Source organism: Bombina bombina, chromosome 5 (assembly GCF_027579735.1).
Source record: "Bombina bombina isolate aBomBom1 chromosome 5, aBomBom1.pri, whole genome shotgun sequence".
In the NCBI taxonomy this organism is placed as follows: Eukaryota; Metazoa; Chordata; class Amphibia; order Anura; family Bombinatoridae; genus Bombina; species Bombina bombina.
This window is the reverse complement of record NC_069503.1, coordinates 719989747-720008565: the sequence shown is the minus strand read 5'-3', so window position 1 is coordinate 720008565 and position 18819 is coordinate 719989747. Positions and strand designations below refer to the sequence as shown.

At 37.4% G+C, this 18819-nt stretch overlaps 1 protein-coding gene across 2 annotated transcripts in view; it reads right to left on the bottom strand.

Moving 5' to 3' along the window:
- Window positions 1-18819, bottom strand: part of PHACTR1 (phosphatase and actin regulator 1) — a 723510-nt gene that overhangs the window by 46369 nt on the left and 658322 nt on the right. For both annotated transcript variants that reach the window (XM_053714748.1, XM_053714747.1), the window contains exons 8-10: window positions 5658-5814; window positions 1863-1918; window positions 1067-1128 (exon numbers count right to left, since the gene is read on the bottom strand). In XM_053714748.1, the coding sequence (XP_053570723.1) occupies window positions 1067-1128; window positions 1863-1918; window positions 5658-5814 (275 nt within the window). The remainder of the gene's footprint in view (window positions 1-1066; window positions 1129-1862; window positions 1919-5657; window positions 5815-18819) is intronic.

The window sequence follows — 18819 nt, the reverse complement described above, 5'->3', positions numbered from 1 at the left end:
CTTGGCCACTGTGTGAATTGGGAGGAACAGTTTTCCCTCCATATTACTCCATTTTCTTTTTTCCTTTTTCTTCTTCTGTTTGTTTTGGCAGAGTTACGTAGTCTCTGCCCAATTCGGAGAGCTACGGTTTGTTCTTCGAGCCCCAATACAGTAAATATTGATCCTTTAAATTTAATTGCCCTCACTTTAGTTTTCGTAATTTTTGGACTCACCCGTGGTGATATAAGAGGGTGACCGGATGGTATAGGCCCATAAGTGACCTATTTTCTCTTAAAATCCCCAGCTTAGAAAGTTTTATCCAGGCTCAAAAAGGGTCTCTCCTGTTTTAGGTGATGGGGGGGGGGAAATGAGGGAAGTGTTGGGTTTGCTCCCTTAATAATGTACCATGTTCTTTGTAACCAGCAAGTTGTCATGTTATATGTGAATTTTCTGTCATACGGGCAAACTGTTTGTCTGTCTTTGTTTCCCTCAATAAACACAAAAATACCCTCTATCGCGTAATAAAAATAGCTCAGAAGAAGATCAGACTCAATAAAGTCACTGAAGAAGTATCATACAAGTTAGGATTATCTAATCCCTCTAACCAAAATAGACACATTTGTATAAAGACAAAACAATACATGTTCAGTGTCAAAACGGACAACCATATATAAAAGGCCAGATGTTTGTATTAAAAAACAGTATGCTTTCAACTTTGTGGCAACAGTTTGGGGAAGGCCCTTTCCTGTTCCAGCATAAACATGTGCCCCTGTGCACAAAGCGAGGCTCATGAAGATATGATACATTTGGTATGGAGGAACTTGAGTGCCCTATTACACTCATAGAGGCTTGTTCCTGTGAACCAACAGAGCTGTGAGAGTTGTCTATCTCAGTAAGTGCTAGTTTCACTGTAAACAGCTTTTTCAAAAACACATTTAAACTTGTTTTTTGCCCTTATGCCTTTTTAAGACTAAATACAAACTGTATTTTTTATAGTGAAGGTGGCTATCACACTGTGATGAAAGATATAATGAAGCACAGTTTAGTAGAGCTTGGAATTATTTTATATATTAATCTACTCACTCACCTTTCGTGTCAGCCTTCTTTTAATTTCACGTTTTTCTTCTTGCTCCTCTTGTTCATTGCGAGCTGTTAGTCACAATCACATACAAATTAATGCTAACATACTTCAAGCTTAAATTGTCATTTTCTTTCAGTAACTTAAGATCTAATTGATTTTCTATTTAATATAACTGTACTACAAGGGTCAACAATACACATATTATCCATTATTTATGTATTTGTTTGTTTGTTTAAAGGAAAGCTGACACTGGGCCAAATTCACTACATGCTACAATGTCCTAAGATTTTCTATGCAGTTAATTCACTAAAGCTTAAAAAAACCTTTATCACTAATAAAAACAAACAATAGAAAGTGATACAAAAATGACTGTAGTAATACAAATAAAACAACCAATCACATTTTATTAGGGTAAGATGTATTTCTTCAGAGTTTAACAAAGTATTGGTTTAGGATTGGGTATGGATATCAGGAAAACAAATAGATTTACTGACAAAGTTAATTCTTCCAATATATGTATAAAAAAGTGACAATCTAACAAGTGGTACAGCACTGTAGTCAGGGGCAACATTAATGCTTTAATACTAAAGGTGGCTGAATGTTTACATTTTGAAATGGGCAGAACAAATATTCCCCTTGACATTGTTTCTGCCTTTGTAATGTTCCTGCAGAACAACATTCACATTTCACATTTAAATAATGATTCATATACAGCAGATATATCTCATACAAAGTAAAGTTTTAGGCAGTATATCTCCACCTCTAACCTCTGGATTTCAGAAAGCAATATTTATTAACTTACGTTTAAGGATATTTCTTTGTTCCAATTCTTCTGCTGTTGGCCTTTGGCTCAGTCGTCTACGAAAGAAGATCACAAGCTTTTGGACCATATTATTTAAAGTTACTAAGAAAGCTAAGTCATTTGTGTTTAATTTGTTCTGAAATTACGTTTATGAAACCTGTCAGCTGGATAGATGTTAAGCTGTGACATTTATTACAACACCCTTTGTGTGAGAAAATGTTATAAAATAAAAGGAAATGTCATTGAGACATGTTTACATCGATCTATCTAATAGTTACACTTGAAGATAACTATCATCTTGCACCATTTCCCTTGCTTGCTTCTTCCTCACTTTCACAACTTAGACTTAAAACATTGAAAAAATATAATACTTACATGACAGCACTTAGTGATATAATATTTGTCATTTGTATTTAATTATATATATATATACACATGCACCTGTTGAGTATATTGTTGCAAAACACTGCTCACCTAGAGTGTTCAACAATGTATAACATAGTTAAAAACATTTTTACAAACACTATTGGCTTATAACACTCAGGGCACGTGCTTGCTCCTAATCCTATCTAGATGTGCTCTCCAGTTAAGGATACAGAGAAAACAAAGTAAATTTGATAATAGAAGTTGTTTTAACATTGCATGGTCTTATTGGCTTGGCTTTCATGACTCTTTAACAAGACATTTCTGAGATACTCAAACTGTCTGGGGACAACACACATTCCACAGTAACTTAGATCCCATTTCGGATGTTTAGTTTAACAACTAAAAACCTTTTTTGTCCGCATGCTTTTATGTATTAAGTTGCTGTCACGTGATTGGCTAATATGATATGATTTTCATTGGTTTAAGTTGGAAAAGGCACTTTTTTGTTGATTTTAAAGAGGAATTAAGTCTGTTTAAACGCTTTGTGTTTCTAGTAAAATAAATAACCACTGCATTACAATGAACAGTCACTATTATACTATTATATAATTACAGATTCCAGAACCCTGAATGTGTGTTTCACAATAATCCTTACTAGAAATTACATCTGAATAAACTTCTATTGTCAGAATAAAATGTTATATCAAATTCATTGTGTTCATAGCTAAGTGGTGTCTCCCAAAATTAATTTAAAGTGAATGTAAATTTTGATGCTAAAGTGCCTGGTTTTTAAAAATTTGATTAAAAACAGGGGCACTTTAATTCATAAAAATTTACATTTCACTCGTTGTGAAGAAATACTTACCTTTTAATCTTCACAGCAGCTCCAGCTTCCTCCGATCGTCGCAAGCCATTTCTGATGTCAGAAATGATGGATAGGTCATCCTCCAATCACGGCTTTCCCCCCGGGGGAATCAGTGTCTGATTCAATGCTGTGATTGGAGGAAGCCAGATTCCTCATTTTAGACCCAGGAAGAGGCTTTGCGATGTTTGGAGGAAGCTGAAGCTACTGTGAAGTTTAAAAGGTAAGTTTTTTTCACAACAGGAGTGAAATGTAAATTTTGATGAATTAAAGTGCCCCTATTTTTAATCAAATTTTTAAAAAACGGGCACTTTAGCATCAAAATTCACATTTCCTTTAATGTAAATAACATAATTATGACATAAAACTTTGGGAGCAGTTACCAAGGTCCTTTAAAATTTTAATGTAAATATTTCTTAACTACAGGTAAATACAACCCAGTTAAAAAATTGAAACACACAAACACCTGCTGAGGAAAAACAGCTACAGTATTTAATGAAGTTTGAGACCACTAACGGTATAATGTTAAAGGGACATTCCGGTCAAAATTGAAATGCACATAGATGAATTACATTTTTTAATAGAAACATATTAGTAATATACATGTATTGGCAAAAATGCTTCTAGTAAAAGTTATCACTGTTTTAGCGTTAAAGGGACATGAAACCCAATTTTTTTTCTTTCATGTTTCAGATAGAGAATACAATTTTAAAAAAAGTTTAAAATTTACTTCTAGTATCAAATTTGCTTTGCTCTCATGTTACCTAGGGCTCCTGCTAATGTATAACATTGTTTACACTCCTGAACTTACCTTCCCGATTTTCAGCAAAGGATAACAAGAAAACAAAGAAAATTTGATAATAGAAGTATAATGGAAAGTTGTTTAAAATTGTATTTTCTATCTGAATCATGACATTTTTTGGGGGGGTTTATGTCCCTTTAACCTTCTTCTCTGAGTGTGTATGTGAAGCATAGCTAGATATTCATAGTACACCAACATTTTGAATACTGCAGCTGCTCAGAGCACAGTGGGGCTTGTGTCCTGTCAGCAATCAACAAATTGAGTCATTACTAGTTGGTACAAGCACCTTCGGCTCTCTGAGCAAGTGCTGTGTTTAAAATGCTGGTGCACTGTCTGTGTATATTTACATACACTTCTGAAAACCTATAACTTCTATCAGAAGCGTTTTTGCTAATACATTTATATTACAAAAATGTTTCTATTCAAAACTAAAATGCATCCATGTGGATTCCAATTTTGGCTGGAATGTCCCTTTAAGGTCCTTGACTTAACTAAGCTTCATATACCAAGACATGAACCCATAGCCTCAGAACTCAGATGCTGCAACACAACATGAAACCATAAAAACACATAAAAACCAAGACTTAATGCAACTAGAGATGAACACTGTTCTCTTTACTACACAATTGGGTATTTCCAAGTCCTTCCCCAACAGTTATACTATAAACCCATAAAAGAATCTTTCATAATCCAGTTTAATACATGGAGATTTCTGTTTTCAGCTCTTTATCTTTCCTACCATTTAAGATGCTTATTATATCTGCAGTCTAATTTTGCTCCTAATGTTATCCCTATGACTTCTCCATGTCATATAACATTATTACACAAAATTCAACATTTGCTTTTCCTAGATAAACAGATCTGTAAAAACGGTGAGCACATTCTAATTAAACACTCTCTGCTGTATTATATTCCTTCCAGATCCAAATCATCTGGCCCCCTTCCTCCTAGTTTATCTATATATTGCTCCATTTCTACATAAAATTCAATTGCTCATCAGCCTTCACTTTGGTTTTTAAAGGGACATTAAACCCAAATTTTGTCTTTCATGATTTAGATAGAGAATACCATTTTAAACAACTTTTTAATTTACTTCAATTATCTAATTTGCTTCATTCTCTTGATATTCTTTCCTGAAAAGCATATCTAGATAGGCTCAGTAGCTTCTGATTTGTAGCTGCACATAGATGCCTCATGTGATTGGCTCCCCAATGTGCATTGCTGTTTCTTTAACAAATGATATCTAAAGATTGCAGCAAATTAGATAATAGAAGTAAATTGGAATGTTGTTTAAAATTGTATTCTCTATCTGAATCGTGAAAGAAAATTTTTGGGTTTAATGGCCCTTTAAAATAAATAAATCCAATTTTCTTTTTATTATCAAAAGTACTTTTTTGCCCTGGTATTCGTTGTTGAAATGTTTTACTTTCTATTAGCACATACTGAGGTGGGCTCAAGAGTGTGCATGTCTTGAGCTCTATATTGTAACAATATTATACATAGTGCTCAAGACACATGCACGCTCCTGAACCGATCTCAGTTTGCTTTTCAACAAGACATACCAAGGAAAATAGAAGTAGAATTTAAAGATTTATTTGTTTAGGATTGTACTCTCTAGATCAATCATAAAAGTTTAATTTTGACTTCTATGTCTGATTAACTTGTGTGTCTGTTATAACTTAGTCTACCTCATCTAGCACTGCCTCTCTCTGTTTAAAATATACAGTTTATTTAACAGTATTTATAAGTAAATTGAGTTGCTCACCTTGTAAGTTTAGTCCCAATCTGTTGCCTTAATTCGAGTCTTTCCTCATCTGTCTGCACAGGGAGGATATTTTTCTCTTCTAGTTCCCTCTTAGACGGTCTATTGCTTAATTTTATCGCCAAGGAATCTTTCCTGAGAACTTTCATTGCCAGAGAGCCTTTGTGAGCAAAAAGCCAAAATGTAAATAAGTTAAAGAAATTTTTGTTTATTATAAACAAAAACATTAACATTTAACAATAATCAATGCATAAAAACTTTGATATATATATATATATATATATATATATATATATATATATATACACACACACACATACATACATATATATGTGTAAAATGTATATTAGTTAATTTTCACCTTACAGAATGCCTTCATGAATCATCACATATGGATTTACACTTCAATACTCTAGGAGTATGCAAAAACACCCCAAACATACCAGAGCTTTAATCCCTTCCTCTCTCCCAGAATACCTCAGTCATACATATGGCCAAGTACAGTAGGAAACTGGAAAATGAAGGACAACACAAGGCACATGAAGCGCATAAACAAAATAACAAAAGTGAGCTTCTAAACATACATTGTTTTCTCTTTTATAAAATGGTGAGGTTCACAAGATATCATATGTGGGATCTTATGCCCAAGCAGTGACGTTCGCAAGACAACCATGAAAAAGTCAGGGGTCAATACAGGCATTCATGTTAAAATGTTAGAACTTAGTGAAAATACTCAAGGAAGACCAAGTAGCTGCTTTACATATGTGGTCTATGGAGGCCTCATTAAAGAAAGCCCAAAAAGTGGAAACTGCTGTAGTGGAATAAGCAGTAATGCACTCAGGGGGCAATCTTCCCTGCAAACAAATAAGTCTAATGACATCAAGAGAAATGGATAAACATGGAAGAAGAGAGTCTGAATGATTTTGTGGCTTTCACATAGAACTTAAGAACTCACACTACATCAAGGTTGATAAGAAGTCGATTATTCAAATTCTTAAGAGCCAGGCACAAGGAAGAAACCACATTTTCCTGGTTAATAGTATCTGTGTATACCACCTTAGGAAGAAAAGAATAACTTCTTTGTAGCATAGCCTTGTCCTGATGGAAAAATTAAGAGAGGAGGAGTCTTGCAAGAGAACAAAAAGCTCAGAAACCCTTCTTGCTAAGGAAATGTCTAGAAGGAAAAGAACCTGAACCTTCCAAGACAAAAGCTGAAGGTTCAACCCATGCATTGGTTCAAATTGAGGGACTTGAATAACTGTTCAAACCAGGATAAACATAGAAACATAGAATTTGATGGTAGATAAGAACCAAAAAGGCCCATCAAGTCTACCTATATTACATGTTACTTTTTTCTTAGGATAGCCTTATGCATGTCCCAGGCATTTTTAAATTCATTTACAGTCTTTGTGTTTACCACCTCAAATGGAAGTTCATTCCATGAATCCACCACCCTTTCTGTAAAAAAATGCTTCCTTAAATTTCTCCTGAATCTGCTACCCTCTAACTTTAGATTGTGACCCCTTGTTTTGGCATTTATTTTTATGTTAAAAATGCTTTCACCTTCTATTTTATTAAGTCCCTTCATATATTTGAAGGTTTCTATCATGTCACCTCTTTCCCTTCTATCCTCTAAACTTTACATATTTAGATCATAGAGTCTTTCTTTATACGTTTTATATTTTAGACCATGTACCATTTTAGTAGCCCTACTTTGGACAGCTTCTAGTTTATTTATATCTTTCTGACGATATGGTCTCCAGAACTGTACACAGTATTCCAGATTTGGTCTAACTAATGATCTGTAAAATGGCATAAGAACCTTGCTATTTCTGCTACTAAAACCTCTTCCAATGCAACCAAGCTTAGAGTCTTATAAGACTCTAAGGAGGTGTAACTGGTCGATTTACCAACTGAATTCTAATCAAGGCCTGTACAGAGGTTTTGGCACTCTTTTTGTGGTACAGAACAGATGAGGCTGTAATCTTTAATAGGATTGGCCAATAAGCGCTTCTCCAGACCATCCTGAAGAAATTCCAGAATTCAAGAAATGCAAAAAGAATACCAAGTCCTGCAAGACCAAGCCAGAGCAATCAGAATCACAAAAGCTAATTCTTGATTTAAGCCTGGATAGCAACACAAATGGAGAAAAAAATGTATACTATATTGAATAACTAGGGAACTACCAGGGCCTCTATTAGATCTGCTTGAGGGTTCTGAGACTTGGCACAATAACTGGGTAGCTTGTGGTTCAGGTGAGAAGCCATAAGGTCTCTCACTGTCAAACCCCAAAGTATCACTATCTGGTTAAACACCTCCTCATTCAAAGACCACTCTTCCAGTTGAAGGTGCTGGTGACTGAGAAAGTCAGACCCCCAAATATTCACTCATGGATTGTGAATGGCCAAAATCACCTGATTATTCGGGAAATGTTTTTCATTGCTATGAAATTCAGAGGTCCCCACTGATTTTTTTAAAATGTATGTAAGTTACTGCTGTCTTGACTGAAATCAAATGAAAAATTCTTGCCTGAGGATGGGCCAACTCTGCAGAGCTTTGAATATTGTGCAAAGTTCCAGGATATTGATTGGTCACCTATCTTCCAAAGCAAACCAACCTTCCTGTGTTTTCAGAGTCCTCCAGACCATCCCCCAACCTTGTAGGCTGGCGTCTGTTGTGATCACTGTCCATAATGGTAAAAGAAAAGCGGCCCCCTCTGGACAAAGTATTTTGTAGTCTGCTTCCATACCAGGAACTGATTTGTCTCCTGATCCAGTAGGATCTCATGACAGGTCCTCTATTCCATTGCTGAAATAGAGACAACTGCATGAGGCCTGGCATTAAACCTGGCAAAATGGACTGCATCTGAAGCAGCCACCATAAGATTGACAACTTCCAAGCATTGAGCAACTGAAGGACGTAGAATGCCATTGTGATTTGTCCCTGCATTGTTCTGTCAGAGACAGGTACATTGATACTAAGTCTATGATAAACCTAGGAAGGTCATTCGTTTGAGGTGTCAAATAACTTTTTTGGCAGATTGATGCTCCAACCATGACTGCATTGAAGTTGAATGATATGAACAGTGTGATTCACAGCTTGTTAAATATAAGATGCCTGCACCAGAATGTCCTTTAGGTAGGGTGCCATTAGTAAGGCTCCCAGGACCTTGGTAAATATTCTGGGGACTGTGACAATATCAAAAGAAAGCACCACAAGCTGGTAATGCCTGTTTAGGAAGGCAAACCTTAGGAACTTTTCATGTGAATGGAAATCCACAGATAAGCATCTTTTAAGTTGATGGTAGACATATAGGGGCCTTGTTATCAAGCCGTCAACCTCAAATACGCTGGAATTCCGCAGCGTATTTGTGGCGAGGCTGATTCGCCTTAGTTATCAAAGGCTAGAGACCGGCAAAAGTAGAATTTTGTGACGTAAACTTCGATCCGCCGGACTCAGTCCGACACAGATCGATTCTTACGTCACTCCAGATGTGTGCGGCACATTCTGACAACTTTTGTTAATTATCAACAAACTAGCAGGTACGCTCGGCTCTTTTCCGGCCCAGCGTACCCATAGGAATCAATGGGAGTCTGACCATAGCGAAAGTACAAGTTCGCTGCTGCCCGACATCCCATTGATTCCTATGGGAGCTGTCTACACCTAACACCCTAACATGTACCCCGAGTCTAAACACCCCTAATCTGCCCCCCTACACCGCCGCAACCAAATAAAGTTATTACCCCCTAAACCGCCGCTACCGGAGCCCACCGCAAGCTACATTATACATATTAACCCCTAAACCGCTGCTCCCTGACCCCGCCGCAACTATAATAAATGTATTAACCCCTAAACCGCCGCTCCCGGAGCCCACCGCCACCTACATTATACCTAGTAACCCCTATCCTGCCCCCCCTATACCGCCGCCCTCTATAATAAAGTTATTAACCCCTATCCTGCCGATCCCGCACCTCGCCGCAACTAAATAAATAGTTTAACCCCTAAACCGCCGCTCCCGGACCCTGCCACAACCTATATTAAATTTATTAACCCCTAATCTGCCCCCCCTACACCTTCGCCACCTATAATACATTTATTAACCCCTATCCTGCCCCCCACTACACCGCCGCCACTGTAATAAATTTATTGACCCCTAAACCTAAGTCTAACACTAACCCTAACACCCCCCTAACTTAAATATTAATTAAATAAATCTAACTAATATTTCTATTATGAACTAAATTAATCCTATTTAAAACTAAATACTTACCTTTAAAATAAACCCTAATATAGCTACAATATAAATAATAATTATATTGTAGCTATCTTAGGATTTATTTTTATTTTACAGGCATCTTTCAATTTATTTTAACTAGGTACAATAGCTATTAAATAGTTATTAACTATTTAATAGCTACCTAGTTAAAATAAAGAGAAATTAACCTGTAAAATAAAAACTAACCTAAGTTACAATTACACCTAACACTACACTATACTTTAATAAATTATTCCTATTTAAAACTAAATACTTACCTGTAAAATAAACCCTAAGATAGCTACAATGTAATTAATAATTACATTGTAGCTATTTTAGGAATTATATTTATTTTACAGGTAACTTTGTATTTATTTTAGCTAGTTAAAATAGTTATTAAATAGTTATTAACTATTTAATAACTACCTAGCTAAATTAAATACAAAATTACCTGTAAAATAAATCCTAACCTAAGTTACAATTAAACCTAACACTACACTATCATTAAATAAATTAAATAAATTAACTACAAATAACTACAATTAAATACAATTACATAAACTAACTAAAGTACAAAAAATAAAAAAAGCTAAGTTACAAAAAATAAAAAAAAATAGGTTACAAACATTTAAAAAATATTACAACAATTTTAAGCTAATTACACCTAATCTAAGCCCCCTAATAAAATAACAACCCCCCCCAAAATAAAAAAAATGCCCTACCCTATTCTAAATTAAAAAAAGTTCAAAGCTCTTTTACCTTACCAGCCCTTAAAAGGGCCTTTTGTGGGGCATGCCCCAAAGAATTCAGCTCTTTTGCCTGTAAAAGAAAAATACAACCCCCCAACATTAAAACCCACCACCCACATACCCCTAATCTAACCCAAACCCCCCCTTAAAATAACCTAACACCAATCCCCAGAAGATCATCCTACCTTGAGTCGTCTTCACTCAGCCGAGCAGCGATGGAACCGAAGAGGAGATCCGGAGCGGCAGAAGTTATCATCCAAGGGGCGCTGAAGAAATCTTCCATCCGATTAAGTGATCTTCCAGTCGGCGCTGAAGAAGTCTTCCATCCGGGCGATGTCATCTTCCAAGAGGCACTGAAGAAGTCTTCTATATGGGCGATGTCATCTTCCAAGCGGGGTCTTCAATCTTCAATCTTCATCTCGCCGACGCGGAACATCCTTCTTTACCGACGGACTACCAACAAATGAAGGCTCCTTTAAGGGACGTCATCCAAGATGGCGTCCCTTCAATTCCGATTGGCTGATAGGATTCTATCAGCCAATCGGAATTAAGGTAGGAAAAATCTGATTGGCTGATTGAATCAGCCAATCAGATTCAAGTTCAATCCGATTGGCTGATCCAATCAGCCAATCAGATTGAGCTCGCATTCTATTGGCTGATCGGAACAGCCAATAGAATGCGAACTCAATCTGATTGGATCAGCCAATCGGATTGAACTTGAATCTGAAGGTTAGTTTTTATTTTACAGGTTAATTTCTCTTTATTTTAGCTAGGTAAGCTATTAAATAGTTAATAACTATTTAATAGCTATTGTACCTAGTTAAAATAAATTGAAATTTGCCTGTAAAATAAAAATAAATCCTAAGATAGCTACAATATAATTATTATTTATATTGTAGCTATATTAGGGTTTATTTTAAAGGTAAGTATTTAGTTTTAAATAGGATTAATTTAGTTCATAATAGAAATATTATTTAGATTTATTTAATTAATATTTAAGTTAGGGGGTGTTAGGGTTAGTGTTAGACTTAGGTTTAGGGGTTAATAATTTTATTACAGCGGCGACAGTGTAGGGGGGGCAGGATAGGGGTTAATAAATTTAATATAGGTTGTGGCGGGGTCAGGGAGCGGCGGTTTAGGGGTTAAACTATTTAGTTGCGACGAGGTGCGGGATCAGCAGGATAGGGGTTAATAACTTTATTATAGAGGGCGACGGTATAGGGGGGCAGGATAGGGGTTACTAGGTATAATGTAGGTGGCAGCGGTGTCCGGGAGCGGCGGTTTAGGGGTTAATACATTTATAAGAGTGGCGGCGGGGTCTAGGAGCGGCGGTTTAGGGGTTAATACATTTATAAGAGTTGCAGCGGGGTCTAGGAGTGGCGGTTTAGGGGTTACTAACTTTATTTAGTTGCGGGGGGCTCCGGTATAGGGGGTAGAACAGTGTAGTTAGTGTGGGTGCTTAGTGACAGGCTAGCAAGAAAGCTGGGAAAAAGCCGAAGAGCAGCGAGATCGGATGAGTGATAACTCTCACAGTCCGCTGCTCATCGCCCCGTACTTGGTGCGCAGCTTTTTGACAGCTTTTTTGATAGCTTAGGCGAATTTTTGCAGGTCCGCGGCGGCGATGTGAGGCGAGCTTAGGCGGGCGTATTGGGCCGGCGAAGGCAGGAAAAGTAGACACGTTGATAACTACCCCCCACAGTGATCCTCCTGCACTAAAAGAAGAATAAAGTGAATAGTCTCAAATTTTTAACTTGCAGACATTTGTTCAGAGTTTTGAGATCCAGAATAGGTCAAAATGTACCTTCGTTATTGGAATAAACACTAGTTCTGTTCTAATTGAGGAACTGGGGTATTTACCTAATTTGTTTCCAAATCGGCCACACAAGCCAAAAGGGAAGTCGGAATTGAAAACTGAATTGAATACTGATTTGGTACCCCTGAGGTAAAATTTCCAACACCTAATGGTCTGCAATAGACATCTCCCAAGACAAAACAGTAACTGCACCCTACCAGAATCTTTTCTGGAATTGGCGTCATAGCTTCATGAGGACTTGGAGACGGGAGTAAATTTCTTTTGCTCTTGGACCAGGCAATGCTAGATTTGCATGAAGTATTGGGTGATCCAGACAACTGAGCTAGGGAACAGTTTGTTTGTTGGGACTTGGATTGTTGGAAGGAATGAAGTTGACCATAAGGCCTGTTTTTACCCTTGGATTTTTTGACCTGAGGTAAGAACACTCCTTTACCTTCAGTGACTCTAGTCTCTGATAATTGTATCAAGTACCACTTTTTGAAGCTATATCTGCAAACCCTGATTTAAGACATAATGTGTGTCTAGCTAGAACAGCAATTGCCTCATTGTTTGCATTTATGTGTATCATCACTACAGCTGTATCACATATGAAGCTTTTTGCAGTCTTGAGGAGCTTTAAATGATCCCAGATTACTTTCAAGGATACTTTATCCCCGTAAATTATGACACCAGACTGAGGTAGGTGCCACTATGCAAGCTACACTGACATCTGTGTAAAATAGAAAACCTGCCAGCTAAAAAGATAACTTTGTTTCTTGTCCATGGGGTCTTTGAAAGAGGTACTATCCTCTAACAGAATTGTGGTCTGCCCGTACCTGGCAAGGCTAGAAATCGCCCTGTCCACTTTAGGGATTGTTTCCAAAACCTCCTACTTGGAAGGCGGTTATGGCAGCATGTTGGATGATGGAATAAAAAGCACACCTGGCTTGTTCTATTCCTTAGTTTCCAGTTTGGCAACTGAATCAGGCACAGGGAAGGCAAACGGTTGCTAAGGAGCCAGCTTAAATATTTTATCAATATTTTTCATAGCTGGATTGTCAGGAGTGGGCAGGGCCGCTGCTAGGAGCTTTGGCTACCCTGGTGAAAAACATGAAATTATATACCCTGCCATTACTGCTTCTTTACAAAAAGTTCTAGTTATGTGTTAAGCAGCTATAGATGATTATTTTATCTATAATGATAAAAAAAATAGATTTCTGTTATCATATCAAATTCTTGATAGTTAATCTGATTTATTATAACTATAGTAGCTATAATAGTTAATTTCTGCATGGCATAACATACCTGTGGTGGCTCTGCATAACATAATAAATCAGTGCTGGCTCTGTATAATGACTCAAACAGTGGTGACAATATATAAAACAAATTTGACAAGGATGTCCTCTTTTCTTTTTCACCATTATACCTAGACTGATACTAGAATGTCTAACAGGAAAAAGTATTTAGCTGCAGGCGGACAAGTTCTCAGCCAGAGAACCTTTCCACCTGCAATCACCACTTTAAGACTGCAGAAGAGCTCTGTTGTTCAATCCTGCCCCCTGCTTTTGGGCAACTAATTTCACCCTAAATAAGCAAGTTTTAGATGGTTTCTCTCTGCCTCTTATTATAAGAATCAAATACTCTTTCTTAAATTTGTGGTTGCAGATTTAGTGCAAGCTTGAACTGCAAGTTATATAAAATATAACACAAAGGTTTAGAGGTGTCTGAGGTTTAGTAAAAAATAACAGTGTTAATTAAGGGGGGTCATGGACTCTCCATATCTGGAAAGAAAGAAATTTATCAGGTAAGCATACATTTTGTTTTCTTTCCTAAGATATGGAGAGTCCACAACTTCATTCAATTATTAGTGGGAACCAATACCCAAGCTAGAGGACACGGAATGAATACATAGTAACATAGTAACATAGTAGATAAGGTTGAAAAAAGACTGAAGTCCATCGAGTTCAACCTATAAAGTGGAGGAAGAACAAGACAGGCAGACCTAAACGGAAGGCACCACCGCTTGAAGAACCTTTCTCCCCAAAAGAGGCCTCAGCCGAGACAAAAGTATTACATTTATAAAATTTGGAAAAAATATGCAGAGAGGACCAAGTTGCAGCCTTGCAAATCTGCTCCACAGAAGCTTCATTTTTGAAAGCCCAAAAAAAGAGGAGACAGCCCTAGTAGAATGAGCTGTAATTCTCTCAGGAGGATGTGGTCCCGCAGTCTCAAAAGCAAAACAAATTATACTTCTCAACCAGAGGGAAAGAAAAGTAGCAGTAGCCTTTTGACCCTTATGCTTTCCTGAGAAGCAAACAAACAGGGCAAAAGACTGGTGAAAATCTTAGTTGCCTGAAGGTAGAATTTCAGAGCACACACAACATCCAAGTTGTGCAACAGGCGTTCTTTATGAGAAGAAGGACTGAGACAGAGCGAAGGAGCAACAATCCTGATTAATATTTCTAACTGAAACCACTTTAAGGAGAAACCCCAATTTAGTACGAAGAACCGCCTTATCCGCATGAAAGATCCACACTGCAAAGCCAAGAGTTCTGAAACTAGCAAAAGAGAAAGCAATAAGAAAACAAAACCTTCCAAGATAACAACTTAATATCTATGGAATGCATATGCTCAAATGGAGCCTACTGCAAAACGTTAAGAACAAGGTTAAGACTCCAAGGAGGAGTAACAGGTTTAAATACAGGCCTGATTCTGACCAGGGCCTGACAAAAAGATTGAACATCTGGCACATCCGCCAGACGCTTATGAAACAAAATAGATAAAAACAGAAATCTGACCTTTCAGAGAACTGACTTACAACCCCTTTTCCAGACCTTCCTGGAGAAAAGACAAACTTCTAGGAATCCTAACCCTACTCCAAGAATAACCTTTGGATTCACACCAATAAAGGTATTTACACCATACCTTATGGTATGGTGTAAATACGAGAAACAGGCTTGCGAGCCTGCAGCATGGTCTCAATGACCGACTCAGAAAACCCACGCTTAGCCTGAACTAAGCGTTCAAACTCCAAGCAGTCAGCTACAGAGAAACAAGATTTGGATGGAAGAAAGGATCCTGAGTTAAAAGGTCCTTCCTCAGAAACAACCTTCAAAGTGGCAGAGATGACATAAAATGCAACTTAAGGCCATGCAAGAAGAACTCACAACACCCACAGTGAGATTCAAACTCTCAACCTCCAAGCAGAAAAGCTGCTAAGCTAACCACTAGACCAAACCAGGGGCTCTAAATGAATCAATGGTTTAAAGGAGCACTGCCTGTGAAGAGCGACCTTAATCAGCACACGTGCCTTGTCTTCTCTGTAAAAACCTGCACTTTATCGCTCACTGTACTGTGTGGGGCTTTTAGAGGGAAGATAGGGCAGATGTGCCGCCCCTCCCAAATCTGCTGCCCTAGGCACCGGCCTTGTTGGTCTAGGACATAATACGCCCCTGTATTGGTGTATAAAAAAAAGCAATTGGGCTTATCCTACTACAAAATGTTTCACAAATACCTTTAATTGCAAGGACTATTTTCCTTTATGTGTACAGATGTATTCCCCTTGCAAACCTCATACAGCTATATTTGGAAGAACTAAAAGGAAATCCAATCAGAAAGAAAGCAGGAAGCTGGAAGGACATGACTCTTCCCTGCTTGATGAACAAATATTTTCTTTGGTGAAACACTGACATTTTTTTAAAACAACCTTAAAATAACTAAACCAGACACACATGAACGCCTTTTTTTTATATATATATTTTTTACTGAGGTTGTTTTATACATACAACATTAAAAATATGTTCTTACATAGATATGGACAAGATATAAAATATCGCCAATCCAATATATTTTATCACACTGAAATACACCAGCTATAATATAATAAATGCAGAGGGAACGTAGGATCTAGAATTATAGTGCTTACAGTAGATTAATAAATTGAATATAGCTAAAACAGCTGACATTTTACATGTTGTCTAGAAAGGCGCCTTAAACTTATATGCAAGAACCTATATTATAGGAACCTCTTTTTACTTTATTTATTGAAAAGGGGACTATCAATTACCTCTATGGTGAACTGAACATATAAATACTTTAGGGATATAGATCATAAGTGGGATACATTTTCCCTAATTTAACCAGTAAACTATGGGGGTGGGGGGTGGGGGGTGGGACTGAGTCAGCCGCAATGTAGGGGGCTCACTACTTTATACAGGTAATACCATTTCTTAAAGAGGAATATATTCATCATGCATTATAGGATCAGCCAATCGAGTAAGCAAGTAGGACATATCTGTATCACATCTGTACAAGATGTGTATGGAAAGGTGCATATAATATACAGGGTGCGGCTATAATAAACAAAACCATAAGGACTCACTAGGTACAAATTAACAGGCTGTTCGAAAACCAAAAACACCTCTAGTGTTAAATATCAACTAATTATAGGAACTACTCACATAACTCATATCTAGAATTGTCAGCAAAACATAGAACATATATGGCTCACAGGGCTTCAATTTTTTTTGTAAAAGATCTGCCTATATGTATGAGAGAGTATACATTCTCGTATAGACATATATGACTGCTCCGGCCGCAAGCAGTCTAACAAAATGGGCAGAAGGATGATGTTATATCCTCGTATAAAAGCCACACCATTCCAAATATTGGGTTTGCTGTATGTAGGTTAGTAAATTTAGTGAGCTTATCTTTATAGCTGATCCAGGAGCGCCCATTAAAGGGACAGTCTACACCAGAATTTTTATTGTTTTAAAAGATAGATAATCCCTTTATTACCCATTCCCCAGTTTTGCATAACCAACACAGTTATAATAATATACTTTTAACCTCTGTGATTATCTTGTATCTAAGCCTCTGCAAACTGCCCCTTTTTTCAGTTCTTTTGACAGACTTGCAGTCTAGCCAATCAGTGCCTGCTCCCAGATTACTTCACGTGCACGAGCACAGTGTTATCTATATGAAATACGTGAACTAACACCCTCTAGTGGTGAAAAACTGTTAAAATGCAATCTGAAAAGAGGTGGGCTTCAAGGTCTAAGAAATTAGCATATGAACCTCCTAGGTTTAGCTTTCAACTAAGAATACCAAGAGAACAAAGCAAAATTGGTGATACAAGTAAATTGGAAAATTGTTTAAAATTACATGCTCTATCTCAATCATGAAAGTTTATTTTGGCCTAGACTGTCCCTTTAAACCTAGGCTTAAGTCAATTTAAATATAATAAACTGCTAGATATGAAACAAACTTAACCTTTAGGGAGAAACCCCAATTTAGTACGAAGAACCGCCTTATCCGCATGAAAGATGAGGTAAGGCGAATCACACTGCAAAGCCGAGAGTTCTGAAACTAGCAGAAGAGATAACAATAAGAAAACAAAACCTTCCAAGATAACAACTTAATATCTATGGAATACATAGGCTTAAACGGAGCCTGCTGCAAAACTTTAAGAACAAGGTTAAGGCTCCAAGGAGGAGCAACAGGTTTAAACACAGGCCTGATTCTGACCAGGGCCTGACAAAAAGATTGCACATCTGGCACATCAGCCAGATGCTTATGAAACAAAATAGATAAAAACAGAAATCTGACCTTTCAGAAAACTGACTGACAACCCTTTTTCCAGACCTTCCTGGAGAAAAGACAAAATTCTAGGAATCCTAACCCTACTCCAAGAGTAGCCTTTGGATTCACACCAATAAAGGTATTTACGCCATACCTTATGGTAAATTTTTACGAGAAACAGGCTCGCGAGCCTGCAGCATGGTCTCAATGACCGACTCAGAAAACCCACGCTTAGCCTGAACTAAGCGTTCAAACTCCAAGCAGTCAGCTACAGAGAAACAATATTTGGATGGAAGAAAGGATCCTGAGTTAAAAGGTCCTTCCTCAGAGACAACCTTCAAAGTGGCAGAGATGACATAAAATGCAACTTAAGGCCATGCAAGAAGAACTCGCAACACCCACAGCGAGATTCAAACTCTCAACCTCCAGGCAGCAAAGCTGCTAAGCAAACCACTAGACCAAAGCAGGGGCTATAAATGAATCAACGGTTTAAAGGAGCACTGCCTGTGAAGAACGACCTTAATCAGCGCATGTGCCTTGTCTTCTCTGTAAAAGCCTGCACTTTATCGCTCACTGTATGTGTGGGGCTTTTAGAGGGAAGATAGGGCAGATGTGCCGCCCCTCCCAAATCTGTTGCCCTAGGCACCGGCCTTGTTGGTCTAGGCCATAATACGCCCCTGTGTTGGTGTATAAAAAAAAAGTAATTGGGCTTATCCTACTACAAGATGTTTCACAAACACCTTTAATTGCAAGGACTATTTTAAACAATTTAAACATAATAAACTGCTA